Source organism: Bos taurus, chromosome 10, assembly GCF_002263795.3.
Source record: "Bos taurus isolate L1 Dominette 01449 registration number 42190680 breed Hereford chromosome 10, ARS-UCD2.0, whole genome shotgun sequence".
Classification (NCBI taxonomy): Eukaryota; Metazoa; Chordata; class Mammalia; order Artiodactyla; family Bovidae; genus Bos; species Bos taurus.
This window is the reverse complement of record NC_037337.1, coordinates 11,688,834-11,710,226: the sequence shown is the minus strand read 5'-3', so window position 1 is coordinate 11,710,226 and position 21,393 is coordinate 11,688,834. Positions and strand designations below refer to the sequence as shown.

Genomic DNA, 21,393 nt, shown 5'->3' with positions numbered 1-21,393 from the left:
GTCCCTTGTCTCTGATACAAGAAACTGTGGCAAGCTAACTTATAAGTTGCAGGCAGGGACACATCTTAGATCTTTCCAAGTGTCTTTACTGGCAGCCTCCTATTCTCTGCCAAAGGTGAAACAGTTCCTGTATTCTAAGAGGCCTGTCATTCTGGAATTCAGTTCCTTTGGCTGCCTTCTCTGATGTGTAATAGAAAAGTTTTCATTTTTGTTTTCTTATTAAGATGGGAGGAACATTCTCTTGCAGCTTTCGACATCTTAAGTGGAAGCACAACTCCCAAGGTATACCTATTTGATTATTTTCTATTACCAATGATAGACACTTACAGATCTTTGAATATAATGTTCTGCCTAGGCATGTTTAGTTAGTTTTTAAAAGAAGCATAAGTTTGGGTAATGAACTCCAGGAAATGTGAAATGAATGAAATATTTCATCATAAGGGCTGGACCAGGGATGTTTCTTCCAGCATAGGTGAGTCAGGAGACGGTAAAATAATTTGATTCATGAGGAATGAAATGTTACTCAGAAAGTACATAAGCACTGGCCAACTCTTACAGAGATTCAGGGAGACACATAGGAAAACTTTAACACTTGAAGGTAGAGAGAGAACGTCTGAAACTCTTACAGATCGACAGGAGGATGTGACAGAAACTCCTGAAAAGGATAAAAGGCTAGGTAGGAGCACAGCAAGTGGTGTTTTGAGGATTCATAGATTTTCTCTTTGCTGTTTTTTTTTTTTCCCTCTCCACACCCATGCTCCCTTTTCTTAGCAAACAGAATCTAGATTTCTTCTGTAAGGCTCACCTCTTCTGTATTGTGGAAATCTGGTTAGGGCTGCCAGTTAGTCTTCCCCTAACCAACATTCCCAGGAGTCCCTGAGACATGAAAGACAGAAAAACAGCTGGAGAGAAAGACAGAAAAATTACTGAGCTGGTTGGTTCCTGCTATACAAATCCCCAAACAGCTTTTGTTTGTATTTTTTCAAAGCACAGCTTAACTCTATGAATTACCAATATTCTTACTTTGCTTAAGTTAATCAAAGCTAAATTTCTGTTGCTTGCAACCAAAGAAATCCTACTGATACAGGGAAAGTGGTCCAACAGACAGCATGACAGAGGCCACAGGAAGCTTTTAAAGGTAGCCTGAAATCCAGATACTTTATTTAAAATTATTTTAAAAACACATATTAATAACTGTCAAAATTTCTGGCTATGGTACAATGACTAATTGATTTCAAGTTTTTATGTGCTTGCAGTTAATGGTTAGGCTGGTGACATTTTACTATACAAGCTATATTTGGAGTTCACTCTCATATCTCCCATGTAAGAAATAAAAAACAAATGAGAATGAACTGAAATAATACAGATTACATGTCATAACAAAAACATCTAGGAAGGGTGCTGGGAGGAGCAAATGATCTATGTTACAATGAAATATACAGTTGACCCTTGAATAATGTGGGGTTTAGGGGAGCCAACCCCCGAACAAACAGCGATTTTACAGTTAGCCCTCCATATCCATGGTTCCACATCTGCAGAGTCAATCAGCCACGGACGCGATAGTACTGTAGCAAGTATTCAGTGAAGGAAATCTACATGTAAGTAGAACGGTGCAGTTCACATCTGGGTTGGTCTAAGGGGAACTGTATATATATGAGAATTATATATATATTATATGTAATATATATTATTATATATAAGAGAATCATTATATAACATATATAACATAATATATATTATATATATCTTACTCTGCATTCTTTTTAGGGTTATTTCATTACTTTAAAAATATAAGGGAATTTAACAGTTTGCCCAGATTAGTTTAACTCAAACTTGGGACTATTGACAATTGGGCAGGATAATTCTTTGTTTGGGGCGGGAGGAGCTGTCCAATGCATTGTAAGATGCTTATTAGCATCCCTGGCTTCTACTTAGCCCCACTATACACCAGTAATGCCCCTAGTAATGATGATCAAAAATGCCTCTTGACATTATCAAATGCCCCCTCTGGGGGCAAACCTCTCCCCTGATTAAGAAACACTGGTTTTATAGAAAGAGACTCACAGACTTAGAGAATGAACTTATGGTTGTTAGGGAGTTTGGGATGGACATGTACACATTGCTATGTTTAAAATACATAACCAAGAAAGACCAACTGTATAGCACAAGGAACTCTGCTCCATATTGTGTGGCAGACTGGATGGGAGTGGAGTTTGGGGGAGAATGGATACATGAATATGTATGGCTTCACCTGTGTCACCAGCCATATGTGGCTACTGAGCACTTGAAACGTAGCTACTCTGAAGTGAGATGTGTAGTAAGCGTAAAATATGCACTGGATTTTGAAGACTTGATACAAAAAAAGAATGTAAAATAACACAATTTTTACGTTAACTGAACTATTTTGGGGTGGTATACTTAAATTGGGTGAAATAAAATTAATTACACCTGCTCAGTTTTATATTAATGTGGCTACAGAAAATTCTAAATTACATATATTGCACATTATATTTCATTGAACAGCCCTGATCTAGAAACTTGAAATGATTCAGTATTACTTTTTAGTGAAATAAATTCTCAAGTCTATCAAACGAGCCAAAAAGACTTTGGGAAGCTTTTCACAGCCCTATAAAATTAGCTCACTTTTGAGTATCATAATTCTTGATTATCATGCCTGAGCGGTTTTTTGATTTCTTCAAGCCAACTACTTCTGCTCGAATGCTTCATTTTCGATGTTCCAATCGATTCCTCTGTGATGGCAGATTTATCGTCAGGCTGTTCTTTATCACTTTCATGCATGTCAGTTTCTTTTATGCACTCGGGAACTTTCCTAGCAAGATGCTCAGATGCTGCCGCATCCATCATACTTAGAAAATCATAAGCAGGCAGAGGAGGTTTCCATTCCTGAGCAGGTAAAACTTCTGCAAGGAAGGTAGAATCAAGGATTAAAGAGGAACAGATATAAAATCCCATCACATGAATATACTAGAAAATGTTTTCTTTTGAAAAATATATTTATAGGAGTGAAGGCCTTATCGGTTTTCTTTCTCTATGGGAAAGCTACATTTTATTATCATCGTCTAAGAAACTTGATACATTTGTCAGTACCAGACATTTTCATTTATAGGCTGTGCTATTTTAAATAAAGACAGGTATTAATAGGCAAAAAACATAAAGGTTCATAATCTCGCTGCTGTTAACCCTTACTGAGGGTTAAAAAATAGCAATATGTGTAATGAGATTACATACAGCCAGGGACAAGTTAAAATGAAGAAGTCTCTTGCTTCCCTCCTTCCTCCTGTCTTTATCCCCAAAGTACTGTAACTACAAATCATTCCAGATAAAAATTTTGGACCATATATATATATATATATTTTATATACATTGAAATTTAGAAAAGTTTTGGACCATATATATATATATATATAATTTAGAAAAATATCTCATATTTTAAAGCATTTTCTGTTTTGGAAGATTGCTATGGAATCAACTGTACTATAAACAGGCAGTGATTAGAAGCACTTAGGAGGGCTTCATGGCAATGAGTCTTAACATTATTTTAAAATATTGGTCATTAAAAGAAGAAAAAGGATTTAAGCTGATAACATATATATGGGATAAACAGACTAGCTTTACTCCATTTAATAAACAGATTTCACACAATTTCAGAGTTTAGATGCCTATTCAAAGTACTACTTGAGAAATTACATAAGGAAAGGTGCAAACTAAACATTTAAAAATTAAATTCCAGTGAAAGAATCTATATACTGTTACATGAAAAGAAAGTAAAGCTCATAAAGTAAAAACTCAAGCATCTCTCATAAATCAAATAAAAGCTTAGGACATTCATACAAACTCTAATTTGGGATTAAAACACAAACAAAAACCTGCATCAGTACATATGTATGTCTATACTCATTGATATGATTTCTTCACTCAGGCTCAAGAATATGAAATCCGTGGTACATCAGCAAGGTACTACATTTAAGTTACCCCTGTAACTGATGTTTCAAATTACAGTGTTGCCCAGATAACAGACTCAAATATAGTCTGCTGTCAGTGTCAACAGTGACAAATGGATAAAATAGTTTCTTGAATATAATGAATAGGTAAGAAGTAAAATAACTGTACTGTGCAATATGCAGATGAAGTATCTTTAAGAGAAGTCCAATTTAAAGCACAGCAAAGATTTAGCAATGTTTATTTTCATGGTAAGCACTGCAGCCTAGTCGGAGAAGGCAATGGCACCCCACTCCAGTACTTCTGCCTGGAAAATCCCATGGATGGAGAAGCCTGGTAGGCTGCAGTCCCTGGGGTTGCTAGAGTCGGACATGACTGAGCGACTTCCCTTTCACTTTTCTCTTTCATGCATTGGAGAAGGAAATGGCAACCCACCCCAGTGTTCTTGCCTGGAGAATCCCAGGGACGGCGGAGCCTGGTGGGCTGCCGTCTATGGGGTCGCACAGAGTCGGACACGACTGAAGCGACTTAGCAGCAGCAGCCTAGTGGTCTGAGACAATGACAAAATGCCTGAAACTGGACATTCTAATTCTGCTCAATATTTCCTCAGGAATGCTACAAAGATCTTAAATAAAACTGTACTCTCCTCACATATGGACAAGAAAGACACTATTATCAAATTAATAATGATAATAATAATAATGACTAACACTGACTGAGGCTTTACTATGTATCAGGAATTATGTATTTAATCCTTACAACCTCATGAGGTAAGTACAATTATTATCCCAACTTTATATATGAGAAAACCAAGTCCTAGAAAGGTCAGAGAACTTGACCAAAATTAAGTGTAAATGTCAAGTAACAACAGCCAGTGGTCACAATTTCACAGAAATTAAGATGTGCAGCAAGCAAGGTGAGGCGGAGACCAGTGGCACCGTGTTACAGACGCGGGCTTTCCTAAGGGTAGCTGCAACATTCATGTCTCAGACCTGCCTCCCAGGATGTAGTGAGAGCAGGTCCTGGCAGCACGGAGGACGGGCCGCCAGACAGAAAGGTCCTGTGTGGACCTTGGCTTCTTCCCTGCTGCAGAGGCTGCAGGAATAACTTAAGATCAGGAGCAGTGATACAAAGAAATAATGGAAACCAGAGACATCACCATCATTGCAATGGAAGAAATACTAATCTCTCAGGAAACTCAGAAGAATAATTCTGATCCTTGGTAATGGTTTGAGTTGAGAAATCAAAGCCCCTAAGGAGGCCCCTTGTAGGAAAGGATCTTTATACGAAGAATAATAAATACTGTAGGTTTTACACTTTAAACGTATGTCTCTGCACACTTAATTTTAATTTTTGAAATAACTGTAACATAGAGTGGGGACTATCGGGAGGAAATAAGGGGAAAAAAAAACAGTTAGTAGTCAAGGAAGCTGGGTCAGAAGTTCAGGTTTATCTCTAAACATCACATGACCTTTTTAAAAACTGTTCAGTGGAGAGGTACTCTGGCCTGACTTACATATCCTGTCTGATGTAGTCAGAGTCCATGAGGCCTCTGTGTCACAGCAACTGCAAAATGACAGCACTCAGATGCTTCTAAAAAAAGCAATGTGGACAGAGAATGCAGCCTATCTGAAGAGTTCAAGAGCTGTGCCTGAAAGGACCCCTCTGCTGTGTGGTTAGAATGAAGAGGCCATCAGTGAGTGATGACAACCACAGAGAGGCTTCTTTCAGATTATGACAAACCAAATAGTCAATTTAGTTACATTTTTACATTTCTAAATGCTAAAACTAATACACTGTCTCAGAAAACTAAGACTTAAAAATACCATCCAAGAGGACCCAGAATAGCCAAAATAATCTTGCACACAAAGAACAAGGTTGGAGGAATCAAATTTCCCAATTTGAAAACCTATTTCAAAGATGTTGTATTCAAGACAGTGGGGTAACTGGCATAAGACATCTGTACAGTTGATAGAAAAACATGTACATGAATGTTCATAGCAGCATTACTTATAATAGCAAGAAATGGAGACAGTATAAATGTACATCAACTGATGATGGGATATATCCATCCAATGGAATATCCATAAAAAGGAATGAACCACTGATTCATGCTACAACACTGATGATCCTTAAAAACCTACACAAGAAGCCAGACACAAAAAGCCACATGTTGTATGACTCCTTTTATATAAAATGGACAATGTGGAAGAAATGGACAAATTCTTAGAAAAGTGCAACTTTCCAAAACTGAACCAGTAAGAAATAGAAAGTCTTAACAGACCCATCACAAGCACGGAATTGAAACTGTAATCAAAAATCTTCCAGCAAACAAAAGCCCAGGTCCAGACGGCTTCACAGCTGAATTCTACCAAAAATTTAGAGAAGAGCTAACACCTATCCTACTCAAACTCTTCCAGAAAATTGCAGAGGAAGGTAAACTTCCAAACTCATTCTATGAGGCCACCATCACCCTAATACCAAAACCTGACAAAGATACCACAAAAAAAGAAAATTACAGGCCAATATCACTGATGAATATAGATGCAAAAATCCTTAACAAAATTCTAGCAATCAGAATCCAACAACACATAAAAAGATCATTCACCATGACCAAGTGGGCTTTATTCCAGGGATGCAAGGATTCTTCAATATCTGCAAATCAATCAATGTAATACACCACATTAACAAATTGAAAAATAAAAGCCATATGATTATCTCAATAGATGCAGAGAAAGCCTTTGACAAAATGCAACATCCATTTATGATAAAAACTCTCCAGAAAGCAGGAATAGAAGGAACATACCTCAACATAATAAAAGCTATATATGACAAACCCACAGCAAACATTATCCTAAATGGTGAAAAATTGAAAGCATTTCCCCTAAAGTCAGGAACAAGACAAAGATGCCCACTTTCACCATTACTATTCAACATAGTTTTGGAAGTTTTGGCCACAGCAATCAGAGCAGAAAAAGAAATAAAAGGAATCCAAATTGGAAAAGAAGAAGTAAAACTCTCACTGTTTGCAGATGACATGATCCTCTACATAGAAAACCCTAAAGACTCCACCAGAAAATTACTAGAGCTAATCAATGAATATAGTAAAGTTGCAGGATATAAAATCAATACCAGAAATCCCTTGCATTCCTATACACTAATAATGAGAAAATAGAAAGAGAAATTACAGAAACAATTCCATTCACCATTGCAACGAAAAGAATAAAATACTTAGGAATATATCTACCTAAAGAAACTAAAGAGTTATATATAGAAAACTATAAAACACTGGTGAAGGAACTCAAAGAGGACACTAATAAATGGAGAAATATACCATGTTCATGTATCAGAAGAATCAATATAGTGAAAATGAGTATACTACCCAAAGCAATCTATAGATTCAATGCAATCCCTATCAAGCTACCAACGGTGTTCTTCACAGAGCTAGAATAAATAATTTCACAATTTGTATGGAAATACAAAAAACCTCGAATAGTCAAAGCTATCTTGAAAAAGAAGAATGGAACTGGAGGAATCAACCTGCCTGACTTCAGGCTCTACTACAAAGCCACAGTCATCAAGACAGTATGGTACTGGCACAAAGACAGAAATATAGATCAATGGAACAAAATAGAAAGCCCAGAGATAAATCCACGCACCTATGGACACCTTATCTTTGACAAAGGAGGAAAGAATATACGATGGATTAAAGACAATCTCTTTAACAAGTGGTGCTGGGAAAACTGGTCAACCACTTATAAAAGAATGAAACTAGAACACTTTCTAACACCATACACAAAAATAAACTCAAAATGGATTAAAGATCTCAACGTAAGACCAGAAACTATAAAACTCCTAGAGGAGAACACAGGCAAAACACTCTCCAACATACATCACAGCAGAATCCTCTATGACCCACCTCCCAGAATATTGGAAATAAAAGCAAAAATAAACAAATGGGACCTAATTAAACTTAAAAGCTTCTGCACAACAAAGGAAACTATAAGCAAAGTGAAAAGGCAGCCTTCAGAATGGGAGACAATAATAGCAAATGAAGCAACTGACAAACAACTAATCTCAAAAATATACAAGCAACTCCTACAGCTCAATTCCAGAAAAATAAATGACCCAATCAAAAAATGGGCCAAAGAACTAAATAGATATTTCTCCAAAGAAGACATACAGATGGCTAACAAACACATGAAAAGATGCTCAACATCACGCATTATCAAAGAAATGCAAATCAAAACCACAATGAGGTACCATTTCATGCCAGTCAGAATGGCTGCAATCCAAAAGTCTACAAGCAATAAATGCTGGAGAGGGTGTGGAGAAAAGGGAACCCTCTTACACTGTTGGTGGGAATGCAAACTAGTACAGCCACTATGGAGAACAGTGTGGAGATTCCTTAAAAAATTGGAAATAGAACTGCCTTATGACCCAGCAATCCCACTGCTGGGCATACACACCGAGGAAACCAAAACTGAAAGAGACACGTGTACCCCAATGTTCATCGCAGCACTGTTTATAATAGCCAGGACATGGAAGCAACCTAGATGTCCATCAGCAGATGAATGGATAAGAAAGCTGTAGTACATATACACAATGGAGTATTACTCAGCCATTAAAAATAATACATTTGAATCAGTTCTAATGAGGTGGATGAAACTGGAGCCTATTATACAGACTGAAGTTAAGACAGAAAGAAAAACACCAATACAGTATACTAACGCATACATATGGAATTTAGAAAGATGGCAACGATAACCCTGTATGTGAGACAGCAAAAGAGACACAAATGTATAGAACAGTCTTTTGGACTCTGTGGGAAAGGGAGAGGGTAGGATGATTTGGGAGAATGGCATTGAAACATGTATAATATCATATATGAAACAAATCGCCAGTCTAGGTTCAATGCAGGATACAGGATGCTTGGGGCTGGTGCACTGGGACGACCCAGAGGGATGGTATGGGGAGGGAGGAGGGAATATCCTCCCTCCCCATATGGGTTCGGGATTGGGAACACGTGTACACCTGTGGCGAATTCATGTTGATGTATGGCAAAACCAATACAATATTGTAAAGTAATTAACCTCCAATTAAAATAAATAAATTTATATTAAAAAAAAAAGAAATGTCTAGACTAGACAAATCCAGAAAGACAGAAGATAAATCAGTGGTTAGGGAATGAAAAGAGGGGAGAATGGAGAGTGACTGTGAATGGGTACAGAGTTTCTTTTGGGGGTGATGAAAATATTTTAAAATTCAGTAGTGGTAATGGTTGTGAATGGTACAATCTTGTGAATATAACAACAACAACCAAAAAAAACCCAAAACACATCGAATTATACACTTTAAAAGAGTGTACTTTTTGGTATGTGAATTGTATTTCAATATCCAAATATCTATAGACTATTTAGACATAAGAATTTAGTTAAAACTGCCTAATTTAACAAAAATGAAATGGATAGACCTCCTGGGAAGAAAAAGAATGTTGCAACGATTGACACTTAAATAAATTCAAAAATATGATTAAATATGCATAAACATACATAGTGATAGATTCACAAAATGCAAGCTGAGAGACAGAGTAACACTGAATTGGAGTTTATACACCAGAATTGTGTGTGTGCATGTAAACATATATTCACATGTGTTCACATACACACATACACAAACTTATTTCAGAACTCAGTCATGAACAGCATCAAATGTTATTATAAAATAGTTCATTTGCTTTCCAATAACAAAACCTTTACAAGTGCCTTAGGAAACTTCATAACATCACTATTTCCTCAACAGACTAATGATCTAGGTTATTACATGTTAATTAAATTATAGCAACAGGCTTGTTGCCACAACTGTACATAAACTAACAAACGTATCTATGCCACAAGTACAAAGCCACAGTGGTTTTAGAAAAATAGCAACTATGGCATGTAAATGGCAATCCACTCCAGTATTCTTGCCTAGAGAATTCCATAGACAGAGGAGCCTGGTGGGCTACAGTCCATGGGGTCGCAAAGAGTTGGATACCACTGAACAACTACACTTTCACTTTCATGGTATGTCATAAAACCAGCATTGTGAATTCTGGGCCAAGATCTATTTTCTTGTGGTTCAAAATTCTGGCTCTGGAGTACAACAGAGCCATGTTGAAATCCAAGTTTCCTCATTTACTGGTTAATTATATGACTTTGAACTAGTTATTTAGCTCTTCTACAGGTATGTCCTATGACTCCTGTGAGAATAAAGGAGATAATGTATGTGAAGCATGTAACTTTGTGCATGATACCTACTGAGCATTCAATAAATGTTTAGCTATTATTAAGTTTAATATAACAGCACTCATTTTCTGTGGGTAAGAATATCCACCACAGAGCAGACTGTATGGACAACGCTATCAGCATATTTAGAATATTTACAAACATTACAATTCAATTAATTCTAGCATTCATCAGCTATAATTCAAGTTTAAAAATCCATGAAACAAAATGTCAAATTGTACACATTAAAACAGGAAACTTACTGATAGGACTTTCCAGTCCTGCTTCTAATTTCTTCAGCCACAATAAAAGGTTCTGTTTAGTGACAGCCTGGTCTGAAGGAAATGCAAACACGTGGCCACCTGAATGCAGATTCACCACAACAAGAAGAGGAAGGGGAGGCAGGGTACCAAAATATGCCTGTAAGACTCCTCTCCCCACTGGTGTCTTCTTCCTAGAAAAGAGAGCAACTGAACATGTTAATGAATATTTCTTTCTATAGCAAAATAACAAGAACAACAGTTTGTATAACATTCACCTTTAAATACAGCACCATACCAGGAAGTTTATTTTACGGAAATAAGTCCTAAAAATCAAAAAGTCTATAACTACATCACTAGTAATCAGAATCGTAAAATGTTTCTTTTAACATGAGGTATGTACTGTATATCTCTTAGGAGAAAAAAGGCAGCCTGAGAGTTTAGTCCACAGGATCATCAATTTTGTCCTGATATAATCAATATATATTTCTTTCAAAGTACAGTCAAGTATCTGATCATGTCAGCTCAAAATTAAATGGCTCAGTCAGTTCAGTTCAGTCGCTCAGTTGTGTCCAACTCTTTGCAACCCCATGAATCACAGCACGCCAGGCCTCCCTGTCCATCACCAACTCCTGGAGTTCACTCGGACTCACGTCCATCGAGTCGGTGATGCAATCCAGTCATCTCATCCTCTGTCGTCCCCTTTTCCTCCTGCCCCCAATCCCTCCCAGCATCAGAGTCTTTTCCAATGAGCCAACTCTTCGCCTGAGGTGGCCAAAGTACTGGAGTTTCAGCTTTAGCATCACTCCTTCCAAAGAACACCCAGGACTGATCTCCTTCAGAATGGACTGGTTGGATCTCCTTGCAGTCCAAGGGACTCTCAAGAGTTTCACAGTTCAAAAGCATCAATTCTTCGACGCTCAGCTTTCTTCACAGTCCAACTCTCACATCCATACATAACCACTGGAAAAACCATAGCCTTGACTAGACAGACCTTTGTTGGCAAAGTAATATCTTTGCTTTTTAATATACTATCTAGGTTGGTCATAACTTTCCTTCCAAGGAGTAAGCGTCTTTTAATTTCATGGCTGCAGTCAACATCTGCAGTGATTTTGGAGCCCCCCAAAATAAAGTCTGACACTGTTTCCACTGTTTTCCCATCTATTTCCCATGAAGTGATGGGACCGGATGCCATGATCTTCATTTTCTGAATGTTGAGCTTTAAGCCAACTTTTTCACTCTCCACTTTCACTTTCATCAAGAGGCTTTTGAGTTCCTCTTCACTTTCTGCCATAAGGGTGGTGTCATCTGCATATCTGAGGTTATTGATATTTCTCCTGGCAATCTTGATTCCAACTTGTGCTTCTCGCAGCCCAGCGTTTCTCATGATATACTCTGCATAGAAGTTAAATAAGCAGAGTGACAATATATAGCCTTGATGTACTCCTTTTCCTATTTGGAACCAGTCTGTTGTTCCATGTCCAGTTCTAACTGTTGCTTCCTGACTTGCATACAGATTTCTCAAAAGGCAGCTCAGGTGGTCTGGTGTTCCCATCTCTTTCAGAATTTCCAGTTTCTTGTGATCCACACAGTCAAAGGCTTTGGCATAGTCAATAAAGCAGAAATAGATGCTTTTCTGGAACTCTCTTGCTTTTTTGATGATCCAGTGAATGTTGGCAATTTGATCTCTGGTTCCTCTGCCTTTTCTAAAACCAGCTTGAACATCTGGAAGTTCATGCTTCACGTACTGCTGAAGCCTGGCTTGGAGAATTTTGAGCATTACTTTACTAGCGTGTGACATGAGTGCAATTGTGTGGCAGTTTGAACATTCTTTGAAATTGCCTTTCTTTGGGATTGGAATGAAAACTGACCTTTTCCAGTCCTGTGGCCACTGCTGAGTTTTCCAAATTTGCTGGCATATTGAGTGCAGCACTTTCGCAGCATCATCTTTCAGGATTTGGAATAGCTCAACTGGAATTCCATCACCTCCACTAGCTTTGTTCGTAGTGAGGCTTTCTAAGGCTCACTTGACTTCACATTCCAGGATGTCTGGCTCTAGGTCAGTGATCACACCATCGTGATTATCTGGGTCGTGAAGATCTTTTTTGTACAGTTCTTCTGTGTATTCTTGCACCTCTTCTTAGTATCTTCTGCTTCTGTTAGGTCCATTCCATTTCTGTCCTTTATCGAGCCCATCTTTGCAAGAAATGTTCCCTTGGTATCTCTAATTTTCTTGAAGAGATCTCTAGTCTTTCCCATTCTGTTGTTTTCCTCTATTTCTTTGCATTGATTGCTGAGGAAGACCTTCTTATCTCTCCTTGCTATTCTTTGGAACTCTGCATTCAGATGCGTGTATCTTTCCTTTTCTCCTTTGCTTTTTGCTTCTCTTCTTTTCACAGCTATTTGTAAGGCCTCCCCAGACAGCCATTTTGCTTTTTTGCATTTCTTTTCCATGGGGATGGTCTTGATCCCTGTCTGCTGTACAATGTCAGGAACCTCTGTCCATAGTTCATCAGGCACTCTACAAACTATAAATGGCTACAAACTATAAAATAAGAAGATACTTAGAGAGACAGACAGAGAAAGACAAATGCTACACAGCAGTAACAGTAATATGTGGAATCGTAAAAAAAAAGTCAAACTCAGAAACAGAATAGAAAAGTTGCCAGGGACTGCAGGGTGGGGTAAAGAAGGTGAGACTGGTAAAAGGAAACAGACTTCTCAGTTGCAAGATGAATAAGATCTAAGGATTTAATGTATAACACAGTGACTATAGGTGATAATACTGTGCTGTATCATTGAAATTTGCTACATGAGTAGAACTTAAATGTTCTTACTCCACCCCATCCCAAAATTTACATTTATAAAACAAATATATGAGGTGATGGATGTGTTAATTAACTAGATGAAAGAGTTTTTCATGTATGCATTGTGTTTAAATTATCTCAATGTACATTTTAAATATCTTACAAATTATTTGTCAGTTATGCTTGAATAAAGCTGAAAAAAAACTCACAGCAAAAAAAAAGAATTTATTGTAAAACAGAATTCAATCTAAAACAAGATCATCTCAGACCATCTGAGGCGGGTTAATTACTAAAATGATGACTTTTATATTGGTTTAATAACATTAACTCCAAAGGTAGTTTCATTCCCTAATGAAAACTTAATAATATTTATTACTTTCTTTATTTTTACATATTAAAAAATAAAAATATACCTACAGATTTAACCAACAAGGGGTAACTGAATCCAAGTATTTCTTTTTTGCCAGCCTCAGTATTGTTTTTTCATGCTGAAGATCTATGCCACCATCACTAAATAAAATAAGTAATGGTTTCTGAAGTCGTAAGTAAGTGGGAAGATTTTCCACAGTGATCTCTGGCTGTTTAAAAACAAAACAAATCAAGAAAAAATGGGAAATTATAATACATAAAATAGAAAATAATGTTCAAATCACTCTTGCATGTTAGTTTTTAAAATGTATTTCAAACAAATTTTCATTTAAGTGGAGATTTTACTATATTGATTAACAAGTATGTATCTCAAGAGTGTTTTTTATTTAAACTCATCTTATTTCAATAATGAATTAGTTATTTCAAAATAAAACTACTAATAGAATTTGAAAATAAAGGAGCTCCTTGTTTTTTAAGCATGTAGCATTTCTAGTAGTTTATGTTAAAATCTGGATCAAACTAGTCAACACACATATGACAAGTATTTTTCCTCTAGCATAAAATTTAAACAAATATATAAGCTAAGCTTTAAAGATATAATCTTTTAACATCTATGATTACTTAAAAATTAATAAGTCTTACTTTGTTTCAAAACTGAGTTTTTAGCATAATTAAAGTAATCCAATAATATGCTAAAACAAATTTTAAAGGATCTTATTTTGGGGTGGTTTAAAATAAAGAAAAAGTAGTAAGAATAAGAAATCTTACTCTTTTTATTAATTAAAAGAGAACATTTTTTAAAAATATATTTGTAGAAGACAGTTTGTTTAGGCTGTTATTAACAAGAATTGGAAAGAGTAAGAAACAAAGTTAAAATACTTAGGATTAAAAACAGCAGTGACTTAAGAGTATTAAAGGCTTCTACCATTTTCCATTTTTAGTATCACATCTATTAATTCATCTTCTGGATATACTTGTGAGCTGGATTAAATCTTCCTACATCAGAAAACAAATCCCCAGCTGACAGATGAGGAAACCAAGGATGAGAAGTTGACTTGCTGAAGTCACACAGCTAAGTAGGAGGAAGAGTTAAATGAAACTAGCACCCAGGGGTTTTGTTTACCAGTATGCCATTTCACTGGATCACACTAGAAATCCAAATGAACAATTTTTTTATGGTGCCAATCACCTCCAATTCACCCTCAAACACCGAACTCTGGCACATACTTCTCCCTACTTAGTTCTCAAAGCCACTTTCCTCTGCCAGTTTTCATTTTTCTTTGAATTCTTTCTCTTTGACCACTCAAAATCCTCTTCTCACACCTTCCTCTTTCATGATTTAAATCTTAGATCCCCTTTTCTCCAAACTCCCCCATGTTGTCTTATGTTAACTATCGTCATTTCTCTTCTACATGAGTTATGTCCCCTTCCTAAAACTGACAGTTCTTATCAAACCAGCAGAACAGATTTGATGGATATGGTGTGATGGAGCCATCACAGCTCAATTCAAAAATTTATTGAGAATTTTAAGATCTTATGCTGGGTGGGTGCATGAGTGTGTGCTCAGTCTCTTGGTTGTTTCCGACTCTTTGTGATCCCATGGACCATAGCCTGTCAGGCTCCTCTGTCCATGGGATTTTCTGGGCAAGAATACTGGAGCAGACTACCAGGGGGATCTTCCTGACACAAGGATCAAATCCGTGTCTCCTATATCGACAGGCAGATTCTTTACCAGTGCACCACCTAGGAAGCCCCTTATGCTGGGTACTGAATCAAAAAGAAGTAAGATGCTTAATCTGCCCTCAAAGAGTTCATAGTTTAGAGGAGGAGACAAGTGTGCAAACTGTTGTGATCCAAGAAAAAATTTTAATGTACGACAATAAGAAGACCCCAGTGGTTCAGTGGTAAAGAATCAGCCTGAAATGCAGGAGACACAGTTCGATCCCTGGGTTGGGAAGTTCCCCCAAAGGAGGGCATGGCAACCCACTCCAGTATTCTTGCCTAGAAAATCCCATGGACAGAGGAGCCTGGTGGGCTACAGCCCATAGGGTTGTAAAGAGTCCAACATGACTGAAGTGACTGAGCATAAATAAGGAAGCCTATTGCCTCTAAATTAAAACTAAAAAACAAGGTAGGGGAGCTCATGGGTGATTTTAGGAAGTGATATTTGACCTGGGCCTTGGATAAGGAAAAAGACCTTTACAGACTGAAGTGTGTGCTAGAGTGGGGATTCCAGATACAGGGAACAGAGAGGTGAATGAGAGTGCAGACAGGTGTTAGGCATACAGAGTATCTGGGGAACAGTGATAGTGAAGTGTACCAGACTCAGGCAGGCAGAAGCAAATATGGCTGTGGGAAAATGACTAGAGAGGTTCTTTCTAGCTCCCAGAAATACTGAGAAGATTTTGTACCAAATAAGTCACGGTCAGGCCTGTTTTAGATGACTAACTAGAGTATGAATTTGTGGAAAGACAGGCCAGTAGTGGCAGGCATTGCTCTTTCCTGTCAGGAAAGAAAGACTAAGAGTTATCCGAGTTTAGTTAAGATTAGAAACTCAAAAGTTAGGATTCATCAGCTGGTATAATGACCCATATAAGTTATGGGTATAGATACTAAGTCTCCCAAAGAATGAATGTAGCAAAAGAAGAAAAAATGGTTGAAGATGTAATTCTAGAGTGGCAAGACGGTTGAAGGTGTACCTGGAGAGGACGGAACTGCAAAAGCCAAAAAAAGAGAGAATCTTAAAAAGGAAAAGCACAATCAAGGGTTTTGATTGCTACTCAAGAGGCTACTCAGAGAAGAAAAGGTCATCAAATGTGGTTACTGGAAGATGAGTGTTGGCTATTTGAGTATATAAGAGACTATAATTATGTGTGTTCCCATATTCTTATTTATAATAAAAGCACAAAAATGAACTCAATGTATTTGAGAAAAATGCTAAACATATTACCCAACAAATAGTTCTAAGTGTGACAGCCTTAAATATACTATTGCTTAATTGGAATAACTACATAGTTAATTAGCATGTAATTAGCTATGATCTGGGGCTTCCCTGATGATTCTGATGATAAAGAATCTACCTTCAATACAGGAAACCCAGGTTCAATCCCTGGGTTGAGAAGATCCCCTGAAGAAAGGAATGGTTACCCACTCCAGTGTTCTTGCCTGGAGAGTTCCAATATTCTTGCCTGAAAAACTCTACAGAGGAGCCTGGCGGGGGGGTCATGAAGAGTCAGACACAACTGAGCGACTACCACTTTCACTTTCAAAGATATTCAAGACAAAGTGTCAAGTAGACAACTGTATATAGGAGCCTGGAGAGCAGGCCCAAGGTCTGTGTTGGCCATATGAATTTGTGAGCCATTACACAGATGGTATACATGTCATTCTCCGGGCTTCCCAGGTAGCGCTAGTGGTAAAGAACCTGCCTGCCTATGCAGGAGACATAAGAGATGCAGGTTCAATCCCTGGGTTGGGAAGATCCCCTGGAGGAGGGCATGGCAATCCAGTCCAGTATTCTTGCCTGCAAAATTCCATGGACAGAGGAACCTGGTGGGCTACATACAATCCATGAGGTCATAAAGAGCTGGACATGACTGAGCAACTAACATTTAACTATGAGCATTATTTACCTGGACTAATTTGTCATCAGGTTCATTAAAATAAAAGTTTGATGTTATATACAAAATGTTTACCATCTGGCCATCCACTGCTCTTTCCTATCCAGAGGGAGTCTTTCTAGTACCTAAGGGCAGGCCAGAAGATAGCTTACTCCTAGCTAGCTACTGTATACAGTCACTGATGCTCTCGACTTAAAAGCTCTAACACAAAGCAGCATTAGGAAATTTAACAACAGCACTCATGGAATTTTTTTAAGTTTGGGAAAATCTATCCCTAAATTTAAGCTTGGTTAAAGAAGTTATGATTTATTCTAATTTTCTTCTTTATAGTTTTCTGTATTATCTGGGGAAAAAAGCTAACATCTTATAAAAATTCCAAAAATATTAACACTATGGATGTGCTAAAGAGACAGTCATTTAATAAAGTCATTAAAAACAAAAATGTTACTTTAATAAATAATTTAGAAAACCGCATCCTAAAAATTTTAATGACTTGATTAATTATAAACCATAACTTTAATTAGGGAAGGGGAGTTAGTGGGACTGAGGCCACAAAATGACTTAAAGAACACATTCTTTAGCCTAAAATGTAATATTGTTTAGATCATCATGACAAAAGACAACAACAAGAGGATATTCATTCAGTATTTATAGTTGATAATACTGCTCCCATGTCACTTTAGAAATGTAGAAAAGTATCAATTTTTAATAGTCTAGCTGTGTTTAATATTAATGCAAAACAATCAAAATCAAGAAATGCAGGTTACATCTGTTGTGCCTTTAAATCCGCTATTATACAAAGTAGGCACAGAAAAGGACTTTGATAGAACATATTTTTCTCTACAACAATGTAAGCAATACTAGCTAACATTTTCTGAGTGTTTACCAGGCTAAACACTGTACACAGAGCACTGAACACCCATTCTCATTCAGTCCTTACAATAACCATTTTACATATGTGGAGAGACACTGACATACAGCCAGTAAGGAGGCAAGCAAGGATTGGAAGCCTAGCATGCCGCTCTCTGGAATCCAAACTTGCTTCTTGCCAAGTTTCAGCCCAGATGGAGTACTTCAACCGGCCATCAGCCACAAGCATCTCAGCAAGAAAAATAATCCAAAGACATGTAGACTTTTGGCAGTGGATTAAAGAAGCTATATGCATGATGGGTGAATAATAAAACCGAGCAACCCAATGAATCTAGAGCTCACCAAACATCAAGCCCTGTGCCAACAAAAGATGGAAAACCATGTATTAAAACACGCAAAGTTCTTTACACTACCTTTAACTGCTCTAGATTCTATTTCAAACATCCTTATATACTCACAAATGTTTCCAGTGATGCATTTGTTATTATTTGAACTATGTCGTGCACATGGACGTTAACTAATGGAATGCTCTCTATTTTGCCTTCTTTGTGTCTGGCAAGCAGCAGGGCTGGAAGAGTTACGGTATATTTACTTGACCTGTGGAGAAACGGAGTATTAAAATTCCCAACCAAAATACAGCAAGTCATCGAAAACATGAACAGTTAGGCAAAGAAGTCACAATGGAAGCAGCAAACGGGAAGCCCTACTAAGAAAAAAGAAAAAAAAAAAAAAACATTTCCAGGCAAACTTAGCTCTTATGTGAGGCTATCTGAGCAAATTCAAGAGCCTTGACAACCTCGATTAGAAGAAAACAACAGATACTAATCTAGCCAGGTTTTTCTTTTCCTAGACAAGTTACTCATCAAGAAAATGTCTAAACAGGATTAGGAACACACTGAATGGTTCTTAACTTTATGGACTGCTCACCAAACTGCTGAGCAAGGAGATAGGCATTTATGAGAATAGGCCTGTATTTGCCAGGCACTATACCAGGTGCTTCTAGTTACATTTTTATTTAACCCTCAGAATGGCCCTATAATCCTCATTTTACAGATGATGAAAGAGTGATAAATAGCAGAGACAGAATTCACACTGAGGTATTCCAGATACAGAGTCTGAGCTCTCTCCATTGAAAGAGAACCTGAAATCCGCTTTCTCCTACCACTACTTTTGCTAACTAAACCTAAAAGAAAATCACTAAACAGGAAAAAATGACTGTGTGAAATTACCAGTGATATGGTAACATTTATATCATGCAAAAACTTAATTCATGCTAAAACAAAGTATAAATCTAAAGACTGGGCTTTCTACTGCCCAGTCTTCAGATTACCTGGAAGGTGCTCTTAGTTATAAACAAAACATACTCTGAAAACTACTGGTCTAGAAGACAGTGGGTGATTAGCCATGTGTCAGTTGAATAGCCATGTGTCAGTGAATAGCCATGGGTCATATTCCCTAAAAGTCTAGAGTTCGGTATTCACTTTTCAAAAGTCACTGATTTCTTGGATAGAACAGGAGCTCAATCATCAAATGCGTCACCAGTGTTCAGGATGAAAGATTTAATTAAGCTCAGAAATCACAATTGGAAATAATATAGTCAGAGGGTAAGAAACACAAACAACTCCACGTGCATCTGAAGATGAGTCGTTAGTGTAGAATGTGATGTGTATTAATAACGTCTAAATTTTCAGTTCATTCATTCTGCAGCAATTGAAACATTTGATAGTTTACAGGAGCCCCAAATTCTACAAATAAAGCAACTTAAGTGGCTATAAAAAGCACTGCTTACGTGTACGTCTGCAATAACAAAAGTAAGTAAAACTATCGGTTCATCACCTAAAACTCTGGGAGAAATATGTAAAAACTCTGATTTTTATGCATACCTTGATGGCAAATCAAAACCCAGACACTCAAGATGTAAAATTCCTCAAAAAACTATAACTGCAAAGAATTTAAACTGCAGGTAACAGAATCCAAAGAGGAAAAATTTTATAGGAAGATGAAGCGGTATGAATCCAATGTTGCCTCATGGAGGGCTCTAGCTTCAAGAAGAATTTTGAGTATGTAAAAATTCTAAATAGCCAGATAGTACTTTACAGATTTTCCCAGGATGAAATTAAAAATTTAGGTATGCTGCTGCCCTATTTTCCTTAAAAAGAATCATGTGAAGACAGGTAATACATTATTTTGCAAACTTCCTCCTCCCTAAAATTATAATACACTTACAGTCTCAAAACATCTTCTTCAGAATAAATTCCTGTGGTAACATATCCTTTTAGGTAGCTTCCTGCTTCAGTGAACTCTTCTTTGGCTATAAATATACAAACAAGATAAAAATCTGAAACCTTTAAAGTTATATGTGCTATTCAACTGATGAACAGATTTATAGATGATGGTGCTTTATTATTAATTATAAATATATTTCAGTATAGACCCTGGAGCTTCCCTGGTGGTTCAGTGGTAAAGAATCCACCTGCCAAAGCAGGAGAAGTGGGTTCAATTCCTGGGTCAGGAAGGTTCCCTGGAGAAGGAAATGGCAACCCATGGCAGTAATCTTGCCTGGAGAAGTCCATGGACAGAGAAGCCTGGCGGGCAACAGTCCACGGGGTCACAAAGAGCTGGACATGACTGAGTGACTAAACAAGTGCAGACCTTACATACCTTGTTGGTTCTAAAATAAACCTGTGTTATCATGACATTTGATTATTATAAAAATGTACGTTAACATAATGCAACATAGATAATGTACATATCATAATGTTCTGAAAATAAATGTACTCTAAATGTACAGTTGACCCTTGAACAACATTGAGTTTGAATTCACAAGTCCACTTAAACATGAATTTTTTTTCAATAAATAGAGTACCTGTATTTTCATTTTATAGACATTTAAACTAGGTGTGAGGAAAGGTTTATGTTCTCCATAAACTCAGAGATGGGGAGTTCACAATGGGGAGATGGGGAGATCTCAATCAGAGATGACAAATATGTGGAACCAAAAGAAAGAGGCTTTGAGTCCTAATTCTACCCAAACTGAGCTTCCTGCCATTGGGTAGATCATTTATCAAACCAATTGTTTTTAAGGCAGAGACAGAAGAATGGAGATTTTTCACTGCACAGGGGGTCAGCAACCCAAACCCCTTCGTCTTCAAGGGTCAACTGTAATTTATAAGATTTATAGGGTTCTGATCATACAAATTTGTTAAATAAATATTTGTTGCCTTTTAATCTACTCCTGCTG

General features: G+C 37.2%; 1 protein-coding gene across 3 annotated transcripts in view; it reads right to left on the bottom strand.

Annotated features, from left to right (window-relative positions):
• Window positions 1-1,128: 1,128 nt before the first annotated feature.
• Window positions 1,129-21,393, bottom strand: part of TXNDC16 (thioredoxin domain containing 16) — a 92,821-nt gene continuing 72,556 nt past the window's right edge. The window contains exons 17-22 of one of the 3 annotated variants that reach the window (XM_024997677.2): window positions 20,379-20,463; window positions 18,611-18,749; window positions 13,711-13,871; window positions 10,490-10,680; window positions 2,644-2,921; window positions 1,129-1,643 (exon numbers count right to left, since the gene is read on the bottom strand). In XM_024997677.2, coding sequence (XP_024853445.1) covers window positions 2,653-2,921; window positions 10,490-10,680; window positions 13,711-13,871; window positions 18,611-18,749; window positions 20,379-20,463 — 845 coding nt within the window. In that variant the 3' untranslated portion in view covers window positions 1,129-1,643; window positions 2,644-2,652. 3 annotated transcript variants of the gene reach the window in all.